Source organism: Lepidothrix coronata, unplaced genomic scaffold (assembly GCF_001604755.1).
Source record: "Lepidothrix coronata isolate B3197 unplaced genomic scaffold, Lepidothrix_coronata-1.0 Scaffold3, whole genome shotgun sequence".
NCBI classification, from domain to species: domain Eukaryota; kingdom Metazoa; phylum Chordata; class Aves; order Passeriformes; family Pipridae; genus Lepidothrix; species Lepidothrix coronata.
This window is the reverse complement of record NW_016690183.1, coordinates 4,154,203-4,178,668: the sequence shown is the minus strand read 5'-3', so window position 1 is coordinate 4,178,668 and position 24,466 is coordinate 4,154,203. Positions and strand designations below refer to the sequence as shown.

Below are 24,466 nucleotides of genomic sequence, written 5' to 3'. Positions count from 1 at the left end.
AAGTACAATCAGTTGCATAGTCAACACTGTTGCTGACTATAAAAATATGTCTTACAGTTATATAAGATATAGATATCTTTTATGTCTTATAGTTACATATACTTACATTAAACATGTATGTTGACTAACAATATGGTGGCTGAAAAGCAACTAATTTTAAATTATTTTTAATTTTATTTTTTTTTGCCAATCCTGGTCAGTTCCCAGCAGCACAGACCTCACTGTCAATACAAACAAGGAGAACCCAAATGCATAGAAACACATTTTTACAAGAAAAGGGTGTGATTATTCTGTGGGAACAATTAGCACTGGGAAACAGCAGACTTCTCACTACATCCTCTGGACTGCAACTCCATCATATTGGTCTGCATGGGCTACTTTGTGCATAGCTTATTGCAGAAGGAATACAAAAGCAAAGGACTCAGTTCAGGAAAATGAGGCACTGACTGTAGTTCAAGCATGTATATATGCTTACAAGCACACACATTCTAGTTCCCCTTTCATAGATGCAAATCTGGAATATGCACATTCTCTGAACTCCGCACATACTTCAGAACATTATTTCCTCTGAAACAGAGATGACAAATACTTCAGAGATAGTAAGGATTTTACTACTGAAGAGTTCTTATTTGTTACTTCAAATAACAGGCATCACAACAGCAGGTGACTTTGAAAAGTGTGGATATAGGGAATGCATGAGAGAAAATCTCAAAAGACATAACACTAGAGGATGATAAATTTGTTCATTTTTTGCTAAGTCGAGATAATGCTGAATTCACTACCGAGAGAATCACAGATATATGTTTATCCATTTCTTGGTTTCACATCTGAGTCAGATTAGAGCCTGGTACACACAGCTGTTACTTTTTGCTCTGACCATTTTTAGCACTTTGTTTCTGCAATTGTCTTCAAAGTCCACACAACACATTATGGTGCTGCAGTCTGCATGCTGTCTAGCAGCCCTGGCTAAATAGATCCCAGATATTGTTTACAAGTGGTGTTTCCATTGAAGCATCTCTGGACTATATTTAATGATTCTAATAATGCACAAAAGCCTGTTAATGTTGTACATGACATTCCTTCAGAGGAATCAGTCTTTCATCTGGACTAACACCTTTCTATTACAGAAGCACAGCATATAAAAGCAGAGGAAAAGCAAGTCAACTGAAACAGTTTCCACTTCTTTTATTTTTAGAAAATATATTTGACAGTCTCAAAGTAGAATGAGTTAAGAGAAGAGACTGCACCACTTTCAAATGTCTATACATTGCCGTGAAATTGTGCAAAACTACAGTGCTGGATACTTGGGCTTCATAAATATCGACATATTGTGAAAGAGCACGCAAATTCAGCTCTCACTTCATTTCACTTACCAGTGAGATTATAAAGTCGGAGATTCCCCCGGTATTTCTCCAATATCTTGTTCTCCTTCATTCCCTAGTTTTCAAACCCAGTTTTGTAGTCAGGAAGAATTTCATGAAGATCAAAGTTTAATTCACTCAAATACTAACTGTCCCAAGTAATTTCTTAAATAACTAGACTCCAGAAAAGTTGTCCAAGTCTTTAAAAAATAGGTAACTTAAAACTGTACCCAAGAAAAGAAGAAATCCTGCAAGCTGATGAGAAAGGAAGGAGCATTATACCCCTATAATCTACCCACTGTCCTTCTTCCATTATTTGAGGAGGAAAAAGGGATCCACTTCCTCACCATTAATTCAATGTACATATTGCACCTGTTCTTACTGACTACACCCTGCAGCGCATTTTCATTAACTAACGGTCCTAAAAACAACAGTGACCAGTTTAGGATCTCATGGGAGGTTTTGAGTAGGCAGTTGTATTAGCTGCAAAATCTGACCTAAATCCTTTTTATTTCAGGCACAATCAGGAGCAACTGACACAACTTCCATCAGAATTGGGCAGTCTGAATCAGCTCTTGAGACAGATAGGGCCTGACTCCTTCCAAATCTGCCTCTGATAAACAGCAGTGTTTACTGCTCTAATTTAAGTGTGACTGCAATTCACAGGTGCAGTCTACATGCAACACAGGAGACTCAGGACTTTTACAGGAGGCACTGGAGCATGCGACTCCTCAGGGAAGAGCATCCAGGTCTGGCTTCAGAATTGCAAGGCAACAGCTGCGTGGCAATCAAGAAACTGCAGAAAGGCAGATCATATGCACAAAAGGTTGCTCCCAAGCGTGAGCAAACTAAACAGTTGTTGAAACTGGCCTAAAAGACACAGCAAGAGCTGCACTATGCCCTGTTAGCTTGCACCTCTCTGTCCTATGCTCTATCACACAGTACAAACTGGTGGCAGCATTTCTTCAGGTTTCTCATCTAGCTGAGATAATTCAAAGTATAATTCATTACACTTACTATCTGAGAAAACAAGAGCCATGATCTGGAGATGCTGATCTCTGCCAACTCTTTAGAGCAAACCAGCTCAGCTGGTTTATATAGAAACCTACAGATAGCTGAAGTGTGATAACAATGACAGGAACTGATAAAAGGCTTAAACAAAAATACTTAGTGCACCATACAACATCTCCTGAACTGAACTATTTTGATAATTTTGTCCGGTTGAAGCCTCAGCACTTTATTATTACAGAAATTAATAGGAAAACACATTAAAGGAAATATCATCATTGGCTGGTTCTCACTAAAGGTATAACACTCAGAATATTCACATGTCCATCCTGAATGCAAAGGAACAAAAATTTACAAGGAAAGGGCATGATTATGCAACCATGCACACGCTTATACTTACAAAAGAAGAGTATGACCAAAGTTGTCTTCAGTCAAAAAAAATTCATGGTTTCTCACCACAATCTTGAAATTAATAACAGTGATTAACAAAGAGGGCTCAGAATTATTTGAGGGACAAAATGCCAAGCAGCTTTACTGGCAAAGTTAGTATTGAATTAAAGGTTACTTCCCAAAGTTGTCCTCCCATACAAAGCTAAGCAAACAAAGATTTTCCAGACACCTTTTTATTCCTGTACTTGGCAGTAAAGAGCTCTGTTTTAATAAACTGCATCAAAGTTATTAGCAATTAAATACAGTGCCAGAAAAGATATCTATAGCTGTATCTTGGAAGGCATTTGTTCACTTTGCAGTTTATTTTCTTAGCTCACTGTGATCTGGTTTTGTTAATAGTTTCTTCATTAACTTGTTGATAACTTGCACAAATGGGATTCATGAAATGAGGCAACTCAAGTGATTTTCAAATACTTAATAAGCACCAGAGGTTTTTTTAAAATGGAGGGGGAAAAAAAGTAGTTTAAGTACCAGTAAGACTTCAACTCTTTTTCTTGATGGTAACACAAAAGTTCTCTTCCATTCTCATCCGCTTTTACAGAACCTGTGGCCATTTATTTTCCAACAGTGAAATGTATCTCCAATTTTCTGCATATCTTTCCTAAAAATACACTCCCTAACTAGATGACTGAATTCCATAAAGGTTATAAAATCCACATAGATATCTGGGATTGCAAAATCCACTGATCATCAGATTTTCTCTTACTAGTAATGTGAAAAAAGGTGTCAGAGTTCAGCTCAGAAAGGCACTTAAGAATTTACTTTCCAAAAAACATTACCAGGGCCTTTTGCTGAGAGAGATTTATCAGGTCTGTCTGTAAAAGTGAAGTTTAATTTGGACACATTTTATTAGTTTTCCAAAGCATTCTTCAGTACTGAGTGTCCTATTTTTGAGTGCCAAAATGGAAAACTCTAGGCTTTTTTGGTTTTTTTCCCAACACCTCAGAATCTGCTGAGTCAGTTGATGTTTACAAGTGCTTCCCAAATGTTTGCCTATGGGAATTGTATGAAATACTGGCAGTCAAAGGCAAAAGCATGCAAAAATCACAATGTTTTCTAATTAGAGCCCTTCCAAACAACGGTTTTTGTTCTGCAGCTTGATCAGCAGCTATAAAATACAAAAGCCCTACTTGAGAGAGAACAAATAAGCAATCCAAATCACTCAATATTTTTGCTCAGCCACTTACAGTATTTCTTAAAGAGATAAGTTAATACTTGAAACTTTGGGTCTAAGCACATTGCATCAACAGGACACACATGTTGGCACTATAGAATCAATGAGAAATATCTGAAGCTGGCTTTGATTCAATCAATAACAGTTTAAAGCCTGAAAGCAGACCATTTCCCTTAAGGCAGTATCTATGCAATGAAGCATACTCAATTAGCTGTTCCACTGTAAACAGTGGCTATTCCCTGCAGACAGTGGCTCTAAGGCTGATGTTTCTAGTTAGTTAGTTTCCTTATGTTTCCCCACCAACATAAAAGGTTGCTGATATTTGACTAGGCATTGCCAGCTGTAGCTAAAAGAGATTTTTAACACCTTGGTGCAGGTATTTTTTTTTTTGTTTTCCTCTTTACTGCCCACTATGAGACTATTCTCCATATTGGGGGATAGAATTTTCAGGCCACTACTTCACAACACTCACAATTGACTGAAATTAGCCATCTAAGTTCCTGAGTGTTATCCTTGGTGTTTAGCTATAGGATCACATCACTGTCCACAAGTTAAAATAAACAGGAAATTCAGGCTAAACAGATTAGCAAGCAGAGCCGTCACTGACCATTTTACTAGAACCCAGGCCCCAGAGAAGGGCTCATTTCCCCACATTTATATTAATACAAGATTAAATGATTACTCAACACTGTGTCACATTTAAGCATATGCAGAAGGCACTGTGTGTTACATAGGGTCCCCCTCCTTGAAAAAGACTACGAAGCAGGATTCCTTCTGTCTAGCACAATGGGCTATTTGTCAAGTATCACACCTTGAAGTTCAAAAGATCCCATAAAAACAGAAAACTGTTATCAGTTTGAATTGTCTGGTATTAGAAAGGAAATCATGGGCTGATTTTGGCACATAAATCATGTATTTCTTGAGGTTTATTTTAAATTACAGCTTCTTACATCACCTTGACACATACAGTAGACTGATCTATACTCCAAGGACTGGATTATTTCATTCTTTAGTCCCATTTATAATTTCCAGGCAGGAAGTGTCAAAGTAGATAAAGGTTATGTTTAGGCTTTAGGATGAACAAACAGTAGGCTAGCTCTACACTCAAAAATGGATGTGTACAAAGAGTGTCTCTGTGATACTTAGAAATTAGATGGGAGTCAATTTCTGTATTATAATGCATCATCAAAAAGTCTAGCTTCAGTATCAGAGGTGAAAACTGAAAGCAGAAATAAGCAAGACAAACACCTTTTAAAGTTCTTTACCTTGTAGCATAGAAATATTAACACGTAATATACAATAATGCATATCGCTATTCAAACAAGGTAATAGCAGTCTATGGTGATGCTGCAATATTCCTAGGCAGTCACCATGTTAATTTTTACCTCCAATCATCCTTTGAGAGATTAGATAAAATATTCATCTCTTCATCATCTTGCAAAAGACGATACGCCGCACTAACATGGTGATTTTCAAGCACAGACCGGTCATTATATAGAATGGCTGAGTCTGACCTAGCATTTAAAAGAAAACATAGGAAATGTTGTTTCTTTCCTGTCTACAGTCTCACATTCAGAAGTTTTCCTTTGATCAGCTGCAGCAATTAAGTTTACAGAACAGGTACACACATTTTAAGAACATTTGTAATACTTTGTTAATTGCTGTTATTCAGTAAAAGAAATGTAAAGATCAAAACTCGCTGCAAAATCTATTTCACCAGCTGACATTCAATAGTTGCTTTGTTACATACTTGAAATCAAGTGCTGAAAGCTGTGAGAGATGCGTAAATTGGAATTTGAACCATGAGGCTTTTTTCCAGTTCTTCTGTATGTTGCTCTGATATTAAAGCCTGACTGTACCCAAGCAAGCAATTGCAAGATGTGACCCAATATTGTGTCCAGAACAGAAAACTGGCTGAAGGCAAGACATAACTGAATTGCATTCTGACATCCATGTGCTAGACTGTGTTGTCCGGAAAGGCAATTGGCAGTGGGACAGAGTAAGACCAAAGGTACTTCATGCCTTACTTTAAGCCCCAGGGCAGAGATCTGTGATAGATGAATAGCTAAACTGGCCTGAAGACAAAGAAGTTAATGGCAACAGAGGATGAGTATGATTTGTTACAGTCCCCACTCAGACCTGGTTCTCAGAGAACAGTGTATATTTTTCTCCTCAGACACCTTACACCCTCTGATGTTCACTATTACAGAAATTAAATTACAACTGTCCTTCCTTTAATCCTTTTATAAGTATTGGGAAATACAGCAGATCTCTAATTCTTGCATGGATGAAGCTGTAACCAGTGGAGTGCAGTCTGGCCTAGAATAGAGACAGAAACTTTTTTCTACATTCCTAAACTTTCCTCCACATACGTGTGCTTATCTTAGCAACCACTTGTTGATGCACAGCGTGATTCAGCTAATACACTAAAGACATATAATTTAGGGTAAGATAAAACGCACCTTAGAAGTGCCCAAGTGTACAGGGTCATTTGAGGACATCTAGACATTTTGTCATTGCTACCAGTACACTCCTATTGTCAAAATAATACACAGATATTAGATGTCCAGTTATCACTGCAACTAGAGATTTCATAATCTTTGCACACTTCTGACTTTTGCTGCCGCCTTTATCTTCTTCTTTCTTCCACCAACCCAAAAGCCTTATAAAATACACCGGTCCACTCTAGTTTGTGATCAATTAATTACTGTCTAGCAATTTACAAAGCTTTTAAAAAATATTTCCCTGATCAGGTAATGGCCAACATAAGCCATTGCTGCAGGTGTGGTTTTCCACTCAAGTGAAAATAGTTTGTGTAGTGTTCACTGACAAATACAACAAATGTTGTTGAATGCCTGATTTATGCAGTTAATGTTTGATTCTTCAAATTCAACAAGGAGAAAAAAATTGTCAAATTACAGTATCTCCTTCAAAACTATAATACATTAAAATTGCTCTGTACAGCAATTTGTCTTTGCCACCCTTACACAAAAATATTTTGGGACCTTTCTTTTTCCTCATCATTTATGTGAAACAATGCTCAGAAAGCTAAAATACATGCATTCCATTGTAAATGGCTGAACAAGAGAAAATTGAATGCAACCTAAGGAAGTGAACTTTCCTCCTGTATCACTTGAAAACAGAAGTTCCAGCACTTTTCTAGGTGTGCTGTTATTCACCACAGGTTTCCTCCTCCGTGTCTCAACCCTTCATCATGATTTACAGTGGCCTCACCGTGTCTGGATGTGAAAGTTGTTAGTGGTTCCAGTGTGTTCATAGTCATGTATGGCAGCTGCAAAGATCATAGCGAAGATCTCCAGCTCTGTCAGCCAGTGCTGAAAAGAGATTACAGAGGAATCAGGTAAGTTGTCATTTTCTCAGGCATTAAGGTTTTTGGTTTTTAAGGCAATTTATCTCCTGTTGACAGTCAATGTTGCACATCATTGCCTTTCCCCTGCAGCCTGTCAGCTGTTTTAAAGCAAACTTCTCCGGCTAATACACAAAAGCCAAACCAGTGTGTTTCATGGATCTCCACCTAAATAAACCGAACTCAGGGAAGAGCATCCAGGTCTGGCTTCAGAATTGCAAGGCAACAGCTGCGTGGCAATCAAGAAACTGCAGAAAGGCAGATCATATGCACAAAAGGTTGCTCCCAAGCGTGAGCAAACTAAACAGTTGTTGAAACTGGCCTAAAAGACACAGCAAGAGCTGTACTATGCCCTGTTAGCTTGCACCTCTCTGTCCTATGCTCTATCACACAGTACAAATCGGTGGCAGATTTCTTCAGGTGTCTTATAGAACTCTACAGATAAAGGCATCATCAACATACAGTGGGAGACATAAACATCTCCACAAGTGATGGTGACAGAGAACTTTTATGGTAATTTTGTATAGTCCATCTAAGGTAGTCATGGCATGAGAGTGTTGGAATTTGGTTAGGCTGAGTCACACGGAACCATGATTTTCCCTCATCCTTATTTTCAACAGTTCCCAGTTAGACTTTGTAACAACTGGGGAGTGTTCAAGAAGCCCTGAGCTTCAGCAAGAGCCTCAACATCTGCTGACCTGGGTTCACCTGTCTGCTCTGAACTTCAAAGGCTCCTTGCCTCTGGAACTGCACATGAGTTAGTGAAGGACCACAGTGAAAGGAAGCACAACAGAACAGAATTACATGTATTCAAGTATCAGCCACAAACACAGCAGCCACTGAATGCCATGTTGTAACAAGAGATAACTGTAAAACATTGAACACCAAACTTCCTTTTCACTGCCACCTTTGCCTTTACGTTTCTGAGAATGCAAGGGCAAGGGAAAATTGGATACTTGGAAAAAGTGAAGCAAATAATATGAGGAACAGATCTGCCCCACAGGATCAGACTGGAAGTAATTTCATTCCTCTTTCTGGCTGCAGCAGTAACCAGGAGAAAGAAGAAGTGTACACTGTGTGGGACAGAAACTTTATGGGCCTCCAGCTAAATCCAAACTGCAATGGTTGATCATCACTCTGGAATCTATCTGCCTTCAGTTTCTCTAGTCCATCTTCAAATGTATTTCTGTTGCTTGTCTTGAAAACCACTGTGGGAACATATTGCACACTACATATTTTTTTAAGCCCTCTATCCATTCCTGACACTGTTGTCAGATATCAGCTGTTCGTAGGCTTCTATGTAAGCCAGTTTAGATGGTTTTGCTGTAAAGAAGTGGATGGGGATCAGCATTTCCAGATTACAACTCTTAATGCTCAAATAAGTGGAATGAATTATCCTTTGGATGTACTGCCTCCATTGCTTAAATTAAGAAGACAGCTTAGACAATACGATCCTTCATATTAGGTGAAACGAATTCCAATAAATTTGTGTTGGCAGATTCACACAGGAGATCTGTGGGAGAGTGAAAAACCGGGCTCAGGTTTTTCATTCATCTTCTTTAGATCACTGTTAGAAGAGTTATCGACAACTTCACCTACCTTCAATTTCTAAATAATCCAAAGTCTCTACTTTTATTAGCCCAGTCATATCAAATGAAGTTTGTCTACAGTGCAAATGGGTTCTACTATGGATAATTGCCGGGGTTTGGAAATTGTTAACTCACCTGTCTACCATTGGTTTCTGTGTTGCCATAGTTATTATATTGTCTCCTTGCATTGGCTAGCCAAATGGCCAATCCCCTCCTTGGCCCAGCAGCCCTTATAAGCTGCGGGAAATTTGAATAAAGCTCTTCTTCGCTGCTGGATTCTCTGCGTGGTCTCTGTCTCCTGGCTTAAGTACCTCCGCCGCCAGTCCCTGCCACGAGGGACGGGCGGCGGGGGGGTGATTCCAGCCCTGAAAACCTTCACAGAGCAGCCAGCAGTGACCCCCCAGAAACCCCTCGAACTGCGACAGATAATCACAATCTCATTATTAAGCAAAAACTGTTGTAATCTAACTATATATTGAGGATGCCAAGTCCTTTACTTACCACTACACCTGTCTTGAAAAGGAGGTAATGGACTGTCTGTGTCACATCTGCAGCGTGCATGAGGTTGTGATAAGGATTTTTGTGTTTGCTGTAGCCAACCTCCAGAGCTTCCACAAAGGACACCAGGGCAGAAATGGGAATCTAAGTAAAGCATCACAGAATTAAAGAAAAAAAAACAAAACAGCTTTAATGACTAGCATTCAGAGAGCAGTATTTTGATAAGAGGTTTCCAAAGAGCAGTTTTTACTTGACAAATAAACAAAACACTAAAACATCTGAAACAGGTACTCGAGAGAGAGTGAATTCAGGTTACTACTTCAACCTGGTTTTTCCATTCATAATTACATTATAGGTAAATCACACACAGAAATCATAAACACACAGAAATAAGTATACTATGAAGTGCTGTCTGGAAGACACATGGATTATGAAAAGTAGCAGTGATCACTTTATTGATTGTCCCTGGAGAAATATTTCTAAATAGGCTACAAGCAACTGTCTGTTGCCTTCACAACCCACTGGAATACTCTGCTTTACTATTCACATTCAAGATTTTCTAATGAAATACATCATATAGCAAGTCATTTATCAGACCTCTAGGTTTTCACAGCAAAATCCAACCTGTCCATCCTATGGGATTGCCATGTTTTTCTGACTCCAAGAGTAACTGCAGACACCCAAAAAAATGCAATTGAGGGGATTTCTAGAGAAGAGACTATGCAGGTGCTGTCGGTTGTAATGTATGCAACCGGCAACATGGGCAACATGGGTTCTCCAGTTTCACTGTTTCCATAGAGGAGCACTGCTGTTGTCCTCTTGGGTACATATAAGCAGAGAATGCAGCTCTGATCAGACACCTTCTTCAAAGATGTCTCATCAGACATGGGCAGTTTCTGAAGTACAGGACCCAAAGACCTGTAAACTCTTTCCAGCCAAAGTGAATGGGGACCCATGGGAATTGGAAATGAAAATGTCAAAAGAAGGGACAGCAGAGTATCTGTGCGAGGGGAATGGTCAAGATCTAGATGGCAATGTTTCTGCCATCCAAATTTAAGCCTGTTCAAAGTTGGAGGAAAAGACACATAACATTCGTATCTGCAAACCTCTGTAACAATTACAAAACTATAGAAGAGTTAGGGTTGAAAGGGACTTTTAAAGATCATCTAGTCCACCTACTCCTTCAGTGAGCAGAGGGACATCTCCAATTAGATCAGGTTTCTCAGAGTCCAATCTGACCTTGAATGCTTCTAGGGATGGGGCATCTACCATCTCTCTGGGCAACCTGTTCCAGTGTTTCACTACTTTCACCATAAAAAAAATCTTCCTTATATCTAGTCTAAATCTACCTTCTTTTAGTTTAGAATCATTATCCCTTGTCCTTTTGCAACAGGCCCTGATAAAAAGTTATTCCCCATCTTTCTTATAGGTCCCTTTCAAGTACTAGAAGGCTGGAATGAACATTCATCAGAACCTTCTCTTCTTCAGATGAACAATCCCAACTCTCACAGCCTTTCTTCATAGGAAAGGTGCTCCAGCCCTCTGATCATTTTTGTGGCCCTCCTCTGGAGTGGCTCCAATAGGTCCATGTCTTTCCTGTGCTGAGAACTCCAGACCTGGATGCAGTACTCCAGGTGGGGTCTTATGAGAGTGGAGGAGGAAGCACAATCACTTGCTGGCCTAACTAATCGTAATGAATTTGAATTTGCATTCATGATCTCTTCTCTTTTTGTGCCTGCATACTTGAGGGTCCTATGAAGCTCAGGAAAATGACACCATCATTCTGAGAGGATCACATGCAGTATTTCCCACAGATGTCACATGGAAACCTGTTTGGAAACCCATCTACTTCACGGTGTCCCATTGCAATTGAAAGTACTACTTAAATCATATCTGGTCTTGCTTATTGAGGAAAGTGCAGTGTTCACAAAATCTTCAAAGAGCACTAAAATTGCCTTTTGAATGGAATAAAGCAGGATGAGAGGGAAGTTGAACAAAATCTAGGATGGAAGAAAATAACCATCTTTTAACTACTGACCTTGAAACGGTTGATCAGATCATAGCGCGTGAGAAGTTCATAGAAAATGAATTTCAGTGCATGATCCCCACTGGCATCGTTTAGTGCAAATACATCAAAGGACCACTTGTCAACATTCTGCAAGAGTGGGTAGAAAAGGCAATTAATATGGTCATCCCTTTTATCATCATAGTTCAATTTCTCTCACTTTCTCTCACAATCTACAAATTGAGAATTAGAGAAGTGATGTCAGCATATATTTTCTTTTTTAATAAATTCTTCAATTCCATTTAATCAATGCAGAATTATCAGGATACTCACAGTATCAGTATACTCATCAGTATTGTATGACTTGCATTTAGGAAGCTTCCATTAAGAACATGTATGCTGTTTGCTTATTCTAAACATGGCAATTCTCTACACTAGAATTTAATCACCAAAGGATGAATCCTAATAGATAAAAATTCTGGTGTGCTTTAGTACCTGAAACATTGAGATGGCCTATTTGGGCTGATTTTACCTCTCCCTGTCCTCTACCCACATGCTATGTCTATAAAAAAGAAAATAATTTTGAAGAAAAGAGGAATAATGAAGATTTTTTTTTAATGATATTGAAGCCTCTGGATTTTGCTGTCCCTCTTGAGTTCTTATAACTCTGTATTGTGAGCAAAGCATTCCAATGCCTCACTAATGTTTAAAACAGAATAAGGTTATATGGTTTTTTGCAGTAAAACAAAAATACAGGCACCTGAGCTCATAATTTTATCACTTACTGTTCAGTCATCGAAGATGATAACTAAAGACTATCTTGCTAGACCCAAAGAGCAACTTAATTGCTTCTGATTTGAATATTAATCCTGATTTGTGATTATTGCATCTTAACTTGCCCAAAGAACATGATCCTAATTTTCCTTATTTTTTTAAAAAGGTAATTGAGTCCAGTGGAGTTTTCAAAAAAACTACAGTGCAGAAGAAAATCCTGGTAATATTACGTTATGTGCTAACAATTATATAAAAACCCAAGCTTTATAATAGAAGAGTAAATACCTAATTACCGTCGGGAAAGTTCCAATCATCTGTAAATGACATATTAATGCTGCAGCGTGATCAGCATTAATATCAAGAGATTGAGGGGGGAAAGTTCACTTCCCAGCTCATAAAGCTAAAGTATAAGGTATAAGCCTTCTTGCAGAAGGTCAAGTTCAATTATCAACTTTTAGGGAAGGCCATGGAAGCTGACAGCACTCATTATCTAGCAAGATGAAGCTCCTTGATCTCAGAATTGGATGTTTCTGAAACTTTAAGAAACTTTCTCTCATCCCAACAACAAAGAGATGCAGATGGGAGTTACAGCTAGTAGAATGATATACAGATCAACCATGTAGCTGCATCTGGCACAAGACCAGCCTTCAAGTCAAATGCAAAAGACATTTTAATCACTTTATGGTTGGCCCACTATACATCAATATAGCTACTGGACTTCCTCTGTTCTGAATGAGACCAACATATTTTGTTACCGCCTCTTTCCAGCATGAGGTGATCCTTCCTACTCACATAGTGCTGATTACAGATAGAGCTCAGTATACCTGTTGTGGCACTACAGTCCACAGAGAGGCTAATTAGCGAGTGAACATCAAGAATGCTCAATATTCAGCTCTTCTTTCACCTATCCCAGTAAATTACTTGCTTGCCGAGCAGCTGATATTAGAAGCTTTGAGGAGCTGAAAGATTGAATGCAGTGTCAAGCTTCTCCAGAGATGATTTGTGGCCCAAGTCACAGAAAAGCAATCATAAATTACAGTTTTTCAACACTTTCATTAGGTATTGGAGAGTAAAAACAACCAAGAGATTAAAAAGTTTTACCAAGAAGCCCTTGAACAAGTTTAGAAAACGAGAAATAGAAATGAGAGAGAAAAATAATGCCCAAGGCAACCACTTGGACAATTTAAAGTGTTTTCCATTTTTTTTTTTGGCATTTGTATTTTTTAATCACTTATTTTGGTCATTGAAGCAAATTAATTTAAAACTTGCATATATATAGTAATTTGCTTCTGGGTCATAAGACATAAAAATAACGCGTCAACTGTGCTGAAAGTTAATTCACTGTAAGGCAATATTATCTTGTAGAAATAAAAGGAGTTTGTTCCCTTATTGTATTTTCCTTGCAGATAATGTTGTAGTCTTGCAGCAGATAAAATTTACCAAATTGTGAAACTGCAGACTAGCACATCTGAACTGTTCTTCTGCATGAAAGGATGGTTAATCATACAGATGACAAGTTTCACAGGAGAGCTGTTTAGATTTTACTGAGGGAGAAATCCTTGGTCTTGTCAGTCAAGAGAAGTTTTGCTATGGACAATAATGACAGAAGCATTTTACTCCGAATCACTGGGGGGGGGGGAATCTTCTTACCAGAAGCATGAAAGTGTCATAGATGGTCTATAGGCTTGCAGCAACACCAGTTACACTTTGAAACTTAGTGGATTTTATGACCTTAAAAAAATTTTAACACAGAAGTGACCCCTATACTGGGGAGAGATCTAAAAGCAGAGATAATTTCACACATGACTTGTGACAGAGGAGAAAAACTTTTTCTTCTCCCTAAGGAGAGCAGGAGAAGCAAGGGAAACTTTCTGTTCTATACATGCTAGATTACTGGCCCTGTAGCCTCAGCGGAAGTGCATAAGATGCTCTTATGTCACATATGACAACTGTAGTGTAACAGAAAATAGATGCTAGACATAATACTACTCAGTCCTGTGTCCTGATTACTTGGCCACTGATCCACTGCTTCGGGGAACCTAGAGATGAAGACAAACACTAATTGTTTTTAAAGTCAGTTTCTCGACTTTCTGTCTCTTCTTAACCTCGAAGACTTGTTTTATAAGTCAACAAGCAGTATTTCATTGTTTTACTAAAACTAACCCCAGTTTGCCACAAAGCTGTGATTCCACAGGTTTGTATTACTCAGTGCAGATGTCCTGTTGGCCATAGCAGCAAAAGTGAGAGCATGCAGTTCAAAAATAAGCTTGTTTTGACTTCATGCCATCTCAATCCTTGTACTTATTAACAAGACTCTGAGGAGAATGTTGATTATGGCAATCCAGAACAGCTGAAGAGATCTGTGTGGTACACTCCTACACCCTTTTGCATGCTTAAATCATCAGGTCATTTTACAGAGCACAATAAGCACTCAGGTAGTTGTAAGGTTTTTTTACTAGACCTTACTGGACCAAAGCAAGGAATAAAATACAACATTTTCAATGGAGGAGATGGGACTGAGAAATTTAAGATGAAATTTTTAAGACAGAAAAATTCACAGAATCACAGAATATACTGAGATGGAAGGCAGCCATGAGGATCATTGAGTCTTACTCTTAGCATGCACAGGACATCCCCAAGAGTCACTCCATGTGCCTGACAGCATTGTCCAAATAGTTCTTGAACTCTGGCAGGCTTGGGGACCCCACTTCCGTGGGGACCCTCTTCTGCCTTCTTCAAAATAAGTAACTCCCATTTCAACCACATCCACTACCAAAACCAAAGCCAGCCAGGCAAAAATATGTTCTCACAACAGTTTTGGAAAAATATACATTCTAGAGTCCACAGTGGCCAAGTGGGTGTTATTTCACCCTGAGCAAAATTAGTTTGTTGTTATTGATTTATTTTAACTTACTCTAGCATGATCAATTCTCTGTATGACTCTTAATCATTTGAAAACATAGAAAAAAGAGAGGGATTCTGTAAGGTTTAAGTCAACTGAGAGTAGCTGATGGATCTTCAACTGTCTTGTTGAAGGAACTCGAGAGAAGAGGTGCCATTATAGATATATTCCCTCATAAGCTGGTTGGAGTGTAGTTGCAAAAGAACAAAGAATTTAGATTCCACTTGCACGAGTGAGGGTAATGAAAAGGATTTGGGACCCTAAGTGTAAGTCTTTCCAGTGTGGAGCAATGCAGCAAGATGTCTTCATGAGCTTTACACTGCGTATTGCCCCACTTTATCACCTTTTTTCACCATTGCATGGCATGGTTGAACCACATGCAACATGTAATCTGCAAAGCTGTATAGGCAGCTGGTTGCTAACATCTGTTTGTAGTCTTGATAATTCCTGTCTAAGTCAAGAATTTTGCAATTGTCCCATGGACTGAACCTTTGGGGTTTTTTGAGACTAATTATGACTAATCATTTTTCCTCTGAAACCTCAAAACTCATAAAAGGGTCAATATTCATAAACTGATTGTCACCTTGAAGACCTGAAGCATGAGAAATTCCCTTCTCTTACAGCAATTGATCCTTTTCCTTCTCCACCTCTCTCCATCTGTATTTTCTTTCTTCCCTGTGGGATGTTGTGATTAATTCCCAAGTCCTTGATTTAATCACTGTAATCTAGAACAGAGCTGTAACCTTCACAACCTGAAAATGGCCACAGCCTTGAAATCTGTTCTTTCCTTTATTGAAAGGATATTCCCTTAGGTCTCTTAAATGATTAATGTCTGTGAACTAAACTAATGTCAGAGAGAAGGAAAGGCCAAGTACTAAGACTCTCTTATCAAGTTGAATATCACAGTATTATCTTATGATTTGTATAGACCCCCTTTCAATACCTTTTTATTGGGATTACCTTTAGCACTCCAATTACAGCTGGTGGGTAGCTCAAGCCAACCATATTTGAAGTCCGCCTGTACATTCTACCAAGACAAAATAGATAAGGCAACACATAAATAGAATTAAACAAAATAAAGCAATCAACAAAAATCATAAAACAACAGACCACTACAGGAGACCTTATTTAGCCCAGGAAACCCTAACTGCAATTTGGTTTTTTTCTTTCCATCTTGTTCCTAACTTGCACAATATCCTCTATACTATTCTTATTGTATAGCCTAATTTGAGCCTATTTGCTCCCCATTATCTCATAGCTTGGCTACCCAGCAGGCCATGACAAAGAATTTGCCAATACAAGGTCTTCATCAGGGGGAAAGGCTACACTCAAATAACAAGATGTTCCCAATTTTCCATTGCACGTGTCTGTACTGATCTTTCAGTTCCCTTAGTCCTTGCTGGCCCACACGCAAGCTAATTCTGAATGTTCCTCAGAAATCATTTGTATGCAATGAATCAACTCCAGTTTGGTACAGCTGTTACTTTTGTCTGTATGTTGTCAAGATTAGTATAAAACCTTTTTGGTGTTCACCCCATGTGTGTGTTTCAGGGAGTAAGATAGAAAGAACAAGGCAAAAATCAACATCTGTAACCATACTAAAACCATGTACGTAGCAGATTTTAAACTTGATTATAAAGCATATTTTAAAAAGATTATAAAGTATGTACTAGATTTTAAACTTGTTTTCAGGGCACACTGTGTTTAACAGGCTTAGTGAATGCAGAAGCATTGTCATAGCTAAAAAGCCTTTTCACAGGTCATCCTTTTTTGCCCTTAGGCATCATTGGAGTAAAAGGAGATGATGGAAGGTTCTCCCATCTGAAATGATGCTGTGCAAAGTCTTCCTTCACTTCCATTTTTCTTTGTCATGTTCTGTACTCAGACCTGAAAAAAGAATTATATTCACCCATTCCTCAAATTACAAAATTTCTTATCCCTTCCTCCCTCAAGTCAGAAGCTCCACAGCCTTCTCTTAAGTGACAATTCAGGCAAAATCCCTTTCCCTCAGCTCAGGAGAGCCACAACCCTCCTCTGGCGCCACATTATATCTCCTTTGGGCCACGGTGATTCAGATCAGCTGCAAAACAGCCTACTACAGCCTATTCTGCAGCAGTTAATTTACTTCCTTGTTAAGCAAGTCCCCCACTAAGAGTGAGGGTTAATTCACAAATAGCCTGTCAAACCTAGGAGAAACCTGTTCCAAGGAAAAATGACAGGTTTATGCTTATCACAATTTGCTGCCACTCTTAACACATGTACAGTAACTGGTGCACAGATAAAAATATTGGCTATAATCATGCCGAAGGAGGCTTCTGTGTATCTGTGTGGCTTGTGGTCTGCTCTCTGATACACCCAACCTCCTGCACAGAGGGCTGTTAGGCTGTCACTGCAATTCTGATGAACAGTTAGTGCTCTGCTCTTCCATTCCTGACTTGAATTTTGCTGTTACAAAATTCTCCCAGGGATCTGGGAGCTGCTGTCTTTCAGACCGTCTAAAGACTGTTGACAGTTTCACGTGTGCCAGCCCTCCTTCTAGCTTGAATGGAGTCAGCAAAGAGTTGTTACTTGATAAGAAAAGGTAAGATTGGAAGTGAGTCCAAACTGAAATGATTAAATGTTTTAAAGGGTTCAGAAAACATAATCAGTTCTGGCAACAGATTCTGATGTAAATCACAATGGGGAAGGCTAAGAGGACTCAATGGCTTTTTTGAAATCCCCCTGAACTCTAAAATTTTCACGTCAATCTTGATCTATAGTTCTTTCCAGTAATACTATGATAAAGGATTTTGTTTTGTTTCTTAGCAGTTCTTCATGAGAAATACTGGACCACAGAAGTAAACAGAGCCAAGGGGGAGTTTGGTCTGGCCTGACTGAATATTGAATGCTGTCTCTCCTGACCAAGGACTATGCAGAAATGCATATTCTCTGTCAAAATTACACCAACTGTGCTATTACAGCTGTATTATACTAAGAATAGATGAAACAGAACTGTTTCAGATTGCAATCTGTTACTTAATCCCAGATTTTGAGGTGTTATCCAAATCTGTGTAGGAACATCATTAGAAGCATTTTAAAGTGTTCTTCATTCAATAGAGTAACCTACTAGTTCTCTGAGGTCTTCTGCCCTAAGGTACTGTCCTCCACCTCCTGTAATTGTGCAAAATCTGTGGTACCTGGGCACTTACTAGAACAAAGTAATTACATCCTACTTCACCTTTCTACAAATATCCCAGCTTGCACTGCATGGACAATACTCCTGAACCGGGGTTTTTCCTCTGTCCTTTTGAGCATCATCCCCATTTGCCGTGTGAAGGTAGAAGCCAACCAGTCACGGACCTCTGAGGGCACAGAGTCAGACTGAATATCACTGAGTTCATCTTCTGTGTCCAGTAAACGCCTAGAAGGGTGAGGAACAATCGGTAAACAGACTCCCTTAGAGACCACTACAACATCATTAAGAAAAAAACCCCTCACATATATTCTAACTAAAGCAGCTGTTAAAAGCCTTTGGTTTATCATCCCTAACCAAACACAATTATATAAGTCTTCAACAGTTTGTTTATTCTCTTGTATACTTAAATTTCATTTTGTAAAACTCACTACTAGGCTGACAAACAAGAAGTATCAGCCTTCTGAAGCACAGCTACATAATCATTCACTGACTTCACATCTTCAGCTCATCAATATTTCCAAACTTTCTGCCCTTCAGAGGTAATTTATGGTCATTTCTAACTTCTGAGTTAGTAAGACACAGTCCTCTCCTTTCCCATTCTGATCATCCGTGGCAACTCCACAAGTGCATTTGCCACTGGATAAATGGCATATAACAGAAAGAGGAACTCCTCTGCAATGTCTTACCAGTCTACCTCTATCATGACCTGGAGTAAATTTTTTTTTAATTTCAAAGATATGATACAAGCGAAAAGATTTAACATTATTCAAAAAGAATAAATTAGTAGGAATTTAGAAACTTTCAGAAAAAGTGGGACACAATTATTATGAAAACATTTCTCCATGAGAATGTATATTACATTTATGATTTCTTTTTATCTCCTTCCCTGCCCCACAAAATTTAAAAAAGCTTTTGAACCAAGGACTGAAGATCTGCTCTACACAGAATACAATATTGTAATGATTAAAAACATATTTTCTGCCAGTAATAAATCTTGGCTCATATTTCCCAATTGACATTTAAGTTACAATTTTGTGTCATTGGTACTAGATATAAGAGTGCTGATGTCTGGAGTTAACTCACCTAGTTTCGTCAATGTATACTGACTCAAGAACAGTCGCAGCATATTCCAAATTCTTCTTTAAGTCTACAACCGAAGCTTCCCCTCTCTCTAATTGCTTTACCAAAGACCGCAATCTAAAAAAAAAGCAAAACAAAAATCTGATGACTAAAAAGAGAAATAGGTTTGACACTGAGTACCAGTTCCCAGCATGAAACCTAGCATACATGCTTGACAAGTGAAAATTTTGGAAGTCTACAAGTTTCTTGAAGCCACATGCAAGAAATCAACAAAAATCACTTTTCAAAGATCAGTTACAATGATGCCAAGCAAACAGTACAATGCATTTAGGCTCAAATAAGTCTGCGAGTTATCACAGTCATAGAATCATAGAATATGCTGAGTTGGAAGAGACCCATCAGTATCATTAAGTCCAACTCTTGGCCCTATGCAGGCCACCCCAAGAATCACTCCATGTGCCTGAGAGCATTGTCCAAATGCTTCTTGAACACTGGCACGCTTGATGCTGTGACCACTTCCCTGGGGAGCCTGTTTCAATGCTCTACCACCCTCTGGGTGAAAAACCCTTTCCTGGTAACTAACCTAAACCTTCCCCAGCTCAGCTTCATGCCATTTCCTCAAGTCGTGTCACTGGTCACATGTATGAAGAGATTACTTGCCTCTCTGCTTTCCCTCATGAGGACTTTGAATACCACAGTGAGGTCTTCTCTCAGTCTCCTCTTCTCAAGACTGAACAAATCAAGTGACCTCAGCCACTTGTCATAAGGCTTCACCTCCAGACCCTTCACCATCCTTGTAGCCTTTCTTTGGACGCTCACTAATAGTTTAATGTCTTTTTTTATACTGTGGTGCCCAAAACTGCATGCAGTACCCAAGGTGAGGTCTCACCAGTGCAGATTAGAGCAGGATAATCACCTACCTTGACCAGTTAGATAATTTAAAATAGAAATCATGTGGAATTAACACAGGAGCTGAGAGGACAATTTCAATCCAGCCATAAGACAGAAGTAAGTTTTTGAATAGTATCTGTTAATAAACAATAGCCATTCATAATGACTGATGTATACATATGCAAAATTGTATTAGAGTATATTCAGGAACATTACCATAGAAATACTATACAAGGTTAGAAAATGCTATGATTTTCATTAGATCAAGAGGCCACCCTTAGACTATCCCGTCTATACTAAACAGAACTCATGGAAGTTTTATCAGATTATTATTATTGTTGTAAGGGGGAACAGACTTTTTGAAAACAAAAATTTGTGCAAAAATTGTCTCATCTGTCAAAGACAATTAATATATTTGTGTAATTTTCTTTTCTCTTTTCCTTTTTCACTCTATTAAATTAGAAAAAGAAAGGAAGAAAGAGAAGAATAAAATCTAAAGGCAAGGAGCAAAATCTAAATTTTTTCAAACAATCCAGTTTGCATGCTTATAATTAGAAGAAAATTATCATTCCGTTAAAAGGAGAATGGGATAAAGACTTCAGAATTTAAAACATTTTTGTGAATGTCCTCTTCCTTGTTAAACAGAAGCTAAATAAACATTCAAATATATACTTAACAGTGTAGCAAAAATCATGAATTTTTAATATGTCCTGTTCAAGATGCAAAAATGTAGAGGAGCAGTCATGTCACCTATAATTTGTCCTCTAATTAGGAGACTACTCTTCCTCATCTTTTTCTGTATTCTGTGGAGTAAAACAGCCCTTTCCACAAAGCAATTCAGAACTAGAGCCCAATATAGGTGTCTGCTTTCACTTTATTAACTGTCATGGCTAGGCTTCGCGAACGAAGATTTCGGAAAGGCTCTATCCACATTAAGCAAGACAGACATGTCCAATTGCAAAAGGCACAACAGAAAGACTCCTTAGGTGGTATATTCCACAAGACACAATTCTCTCTGCGTTGTCTTTTCTCCTCAAGGGTGATCCTGCGTGCGTTCTCAAAAGCATCAGCAGCGTTACACATAGTGTGTCTCCAGGTCTCCCGATTGGAGGCCAGAGTAGACCAGTTATGTTGATCAATATGGCCAAGGCTGAGATGTTGTTTCAGGGAGTCCTTGTATCTTCTCTTCGGGACTCCTCTCTTGCGGCAGCCAGTAGCAAGTTCACCATAGAGCAAGATCTTAGGGAGGTGGTGGTCCTTCATCCTTGAGACGTGTCCTGTCCAACACAGTTGTGTTCTCAGTAACATGGCCTCAATACTTGTGATTGCTGCTTGTTCTAGAACAGATGTACTGGTCACATAATCTAACCAGTGGATGTTAAGGATTGTGCGGAGACAGCATTGATGGAAACATTCTAGGAGACGCAGGTGGTGGCAGTAGATGACCCATGATTCAGATCCATATAAAAGAGTAGACAGCACAGTGGCTTTGTAAACACTGATCTTGGTACTTTTCTTCAAGTGTTTATTACACCATACTCTTTTATGGAGTTTTCCAAAAGCTCTATATGCCTTTGCTAACCTGTTGTCGATCTCTCCATCAATCTTACCATCCGAGAAGATGAGGCTGCCTAGGTAATTTAACTGCTGGACTGATTTGAGCTCTGATTGGCCAATGGTGATATGGAGATGATGGGGGACTTCCTGAGGTGTTGGTTGATAGAGAACTTCTGTCTTCTTTAGACTGACTTCCAGACCAAAGAGCTCAGCAGCGTCGGCAAAGCAGGATGTTAAATGCTGCAGAGCTGCTTCTTTGTGGGTGACAAGGGCGGCGTCATCAGCATAAAGCAGCTCCCGGACAAGGTGATTTAAGGTCTTAAAAATGGGCCTTCAGTCGCCTTAGGTTGAAGAGGCTTCCATCAGTACAGTATCGAATGTAAATACCATCCTGATCATCGAGGTCTGCAGTGGCTCTTTGGAGCATCATGTTGAAAAAGATTGTGAATAGAGTTGGTGCAAGAACACAGCCTTGTTTCACACCATTGGTAATTAGAAAGGGCTCAGAAAGTGCATCACCATATCTGACTTGGCCGTGCTGATCCTTATGAAGTGAGATGATCATTTTAAGGAACTTGGGGGACAACCTAAACATTCCAAAATCTGCCATAGACCTTTTCTGCTCACAGTATCGAAAGCCTTGGTGAGATCAACAAAGGTTACATAGAGACCTTTGTTCTGTTCCCTACACTTCTCTTGCAGTTGTCTGAGAACAAATACCATGTCTGTGGTGCTCCTGTTGGCCCTGAAACCACATTGGCTTTCAGGCAGAATTCCTTCTGCTATAGCGGGTATTAATCTGTTCAAAAGTATTCTTGCCAGGATTTTGCCAGCAATGGAGAGCAGAGCAATACCACAGTAATTTGAACAGTCTGATTTAACTCCTTTCTTCTTACAAAGTGATGATGACTGCATCACAAAGGTCTGATGGTAGTTCACCTAGTTCCCAACAGCGCACCACAAACTCGTGAAATTTAGCATGGAGTGCATGGCCCCCATGTTTCCAGATTTCAGGTGGAATTCCATCAACCCCAGCTGCCTTGCCAATTTTCACCTGCTGTATGGCCTTAAGGGTTTCTCCCAAAGAGGGGGCAGTATCCAATTCATTCTTCACTGGTTGTTGTGAGATGCACTGAATAGCTGAGTCTTGAACTACACGGCTAGTACTGAAAAGAGTCTGAAAGTGTTCAGACCATCAATTCAGAATGGAGGTTTTATCTGTCAGAAGCGTTTGACCATCAGCGCTGAGTAGAGGGCTTTGGACTTGGTATGTAGGCCCGTATGCTGTTTTCAAGGCCTCGTAGAATCCTCTGTGATCACCTGTATCTGCGCATAATTGAGTTTTCTCAGCTAGATGATCCACCACTTGTTCTGGATGTCACGGAGTTTCTGTTGGAGCTTGCTGCATGCAAGACGAAAAGCTGCTTTTCTTACGTGACAGGATGGCAATGCAAGGTGTGCTTGGTGTGCGGTTCTCTTCTTCCTCAACAATTCCTGGATCTCTTGATTGTTTTCATCAAACTAGCCCTTGTTCATCTTGAAGGAGAACCCTAAAAATGCTTCAGAGGACTGCTGGATGCTGTTTTTAATATGGTGCCAGAGTGTTTGAGTAGAGGGATCTAAAGAATCTATAGAATGATTTTCAAGCCTAGTTTGAAGTAGTAGGAGCCTAACCTCCTACAGTAGACATACACATGAAGTTTTTAAAATTAAGTGAGTATCTGTATTTCCTTGCCACTACAATGCCCCTGTGGCATCAGTGCTTTCAAAGGAAATCAAGTCTCCATGGGGCTGTATTTCATGGAAGAGCTGAAGAGCAGTCAGTCTGCCTGTGCGCACTGCACCAACAGCTCTTTCAAGCTGGGTTTCCTTCCCCCCAATTTTTCCTAACATAAAGAGTGAGCCTATGGAGAAAAAAAAATCATAAAAAATATCGATCGTTTCTCTGGCTAGGTCACATAAATGCCACTCCTGCTAAGAGTGGTGCTGCTGACACACAGCTACATATTTAGCTTTACAAAGAATCTTGAGCAACAGGCAGAGCCTCCATCTCCAGGAGATGGATCTCTCATCCACTTGTCAGCAATTGAAAAACAAAAGTATTGTTCGATATTTCAGTCCTGATGTGAGAATGGAGATGGGAAGATCAGTGATGTACAGATACACTGAGCACAACTTCTCATCTCTGTAAACAAGGTGGAAAGCATTCAACATATTTCCCTCCAATCCTGAGATCCAGCCCAGAAAATCCATGGCGTAACTTCAGCCCCATGAAAGAAGCATGGTTTGGTGCTCCCATACCCCTCTGCTGTGTAACTGCACCACCAGGTGTTAACAGCAACACAAAACCAAATATTTTCTTTGAATGAGCAGAGCTAGGAAATGTGCTTCCTTACTTTTCAGGCTGATTCCAGCCTCAGGTAGCACACATGGAAGATGAATTTGCCTCCTCCCTAGAGCTAAATCATTGATCCCTCCTATCCATTCCCAGCTTTCCTTGCCAATACCGGAGGGGAGGAAGAGAAAATAAATAAAACCATTTTCGCATCCAAACAGTAAGTATTTTTTCATATGCCTCCTCGTTCCTTCATCCCGTGTATGGGGAGACTGCAGATGTGACCCCTTAACTAGCTAC

The 24,466-nt window shown here is 39.3% G+C and overlaps 1 protein-coding gene across 11 annotated transcripts in view; it reads right to left on the bottom strand.

The window, feature by feature from the left end:
* Positions 1-24,466, bottom strand: part of PDE1C (phosphodiesterase 1C) — a 286,375-nt gene that overhangs the window by 60,737 nt on the left and 201,172 nt on the right. For 10 of the 11 annotated variants that reach the window (XM_017822899.1, XM_017822916.1, XM_017822992.1 and 7 more), the window contains 7 exons: positions 19,387-19,500; positions 18,346-18,528; positions 16,089-16,155; positions 11,486-11,602; positions 9,451-9,591; positions 7,228-7,328; positions 5,379-5,507 (listed from right to left, as the gene is read on the bottom strand). In XM_017822899.1, coding sequence (XP_017678388.1) covers positions 5,379-5,507; positions 7,228-7,328; positions 9,451-9,591; positions 11,486-11,602; positions 16,089-16,155; positions 18,346-18,528; positions 19,387-19,500 — 852 coding nt within the window. The remainder of the gene's footprint in view (positions 1-5,378; positions 5,508-7,227; positions 7,329-9,450; positions 9,592-11,485; positions 11,603-16,088; positions 16,156-18,345; positions 18,529-19,386; positions 19,501-24,466) is intronic. The other variant, XM_017822981.1, reaches the window with a different exon arrangement.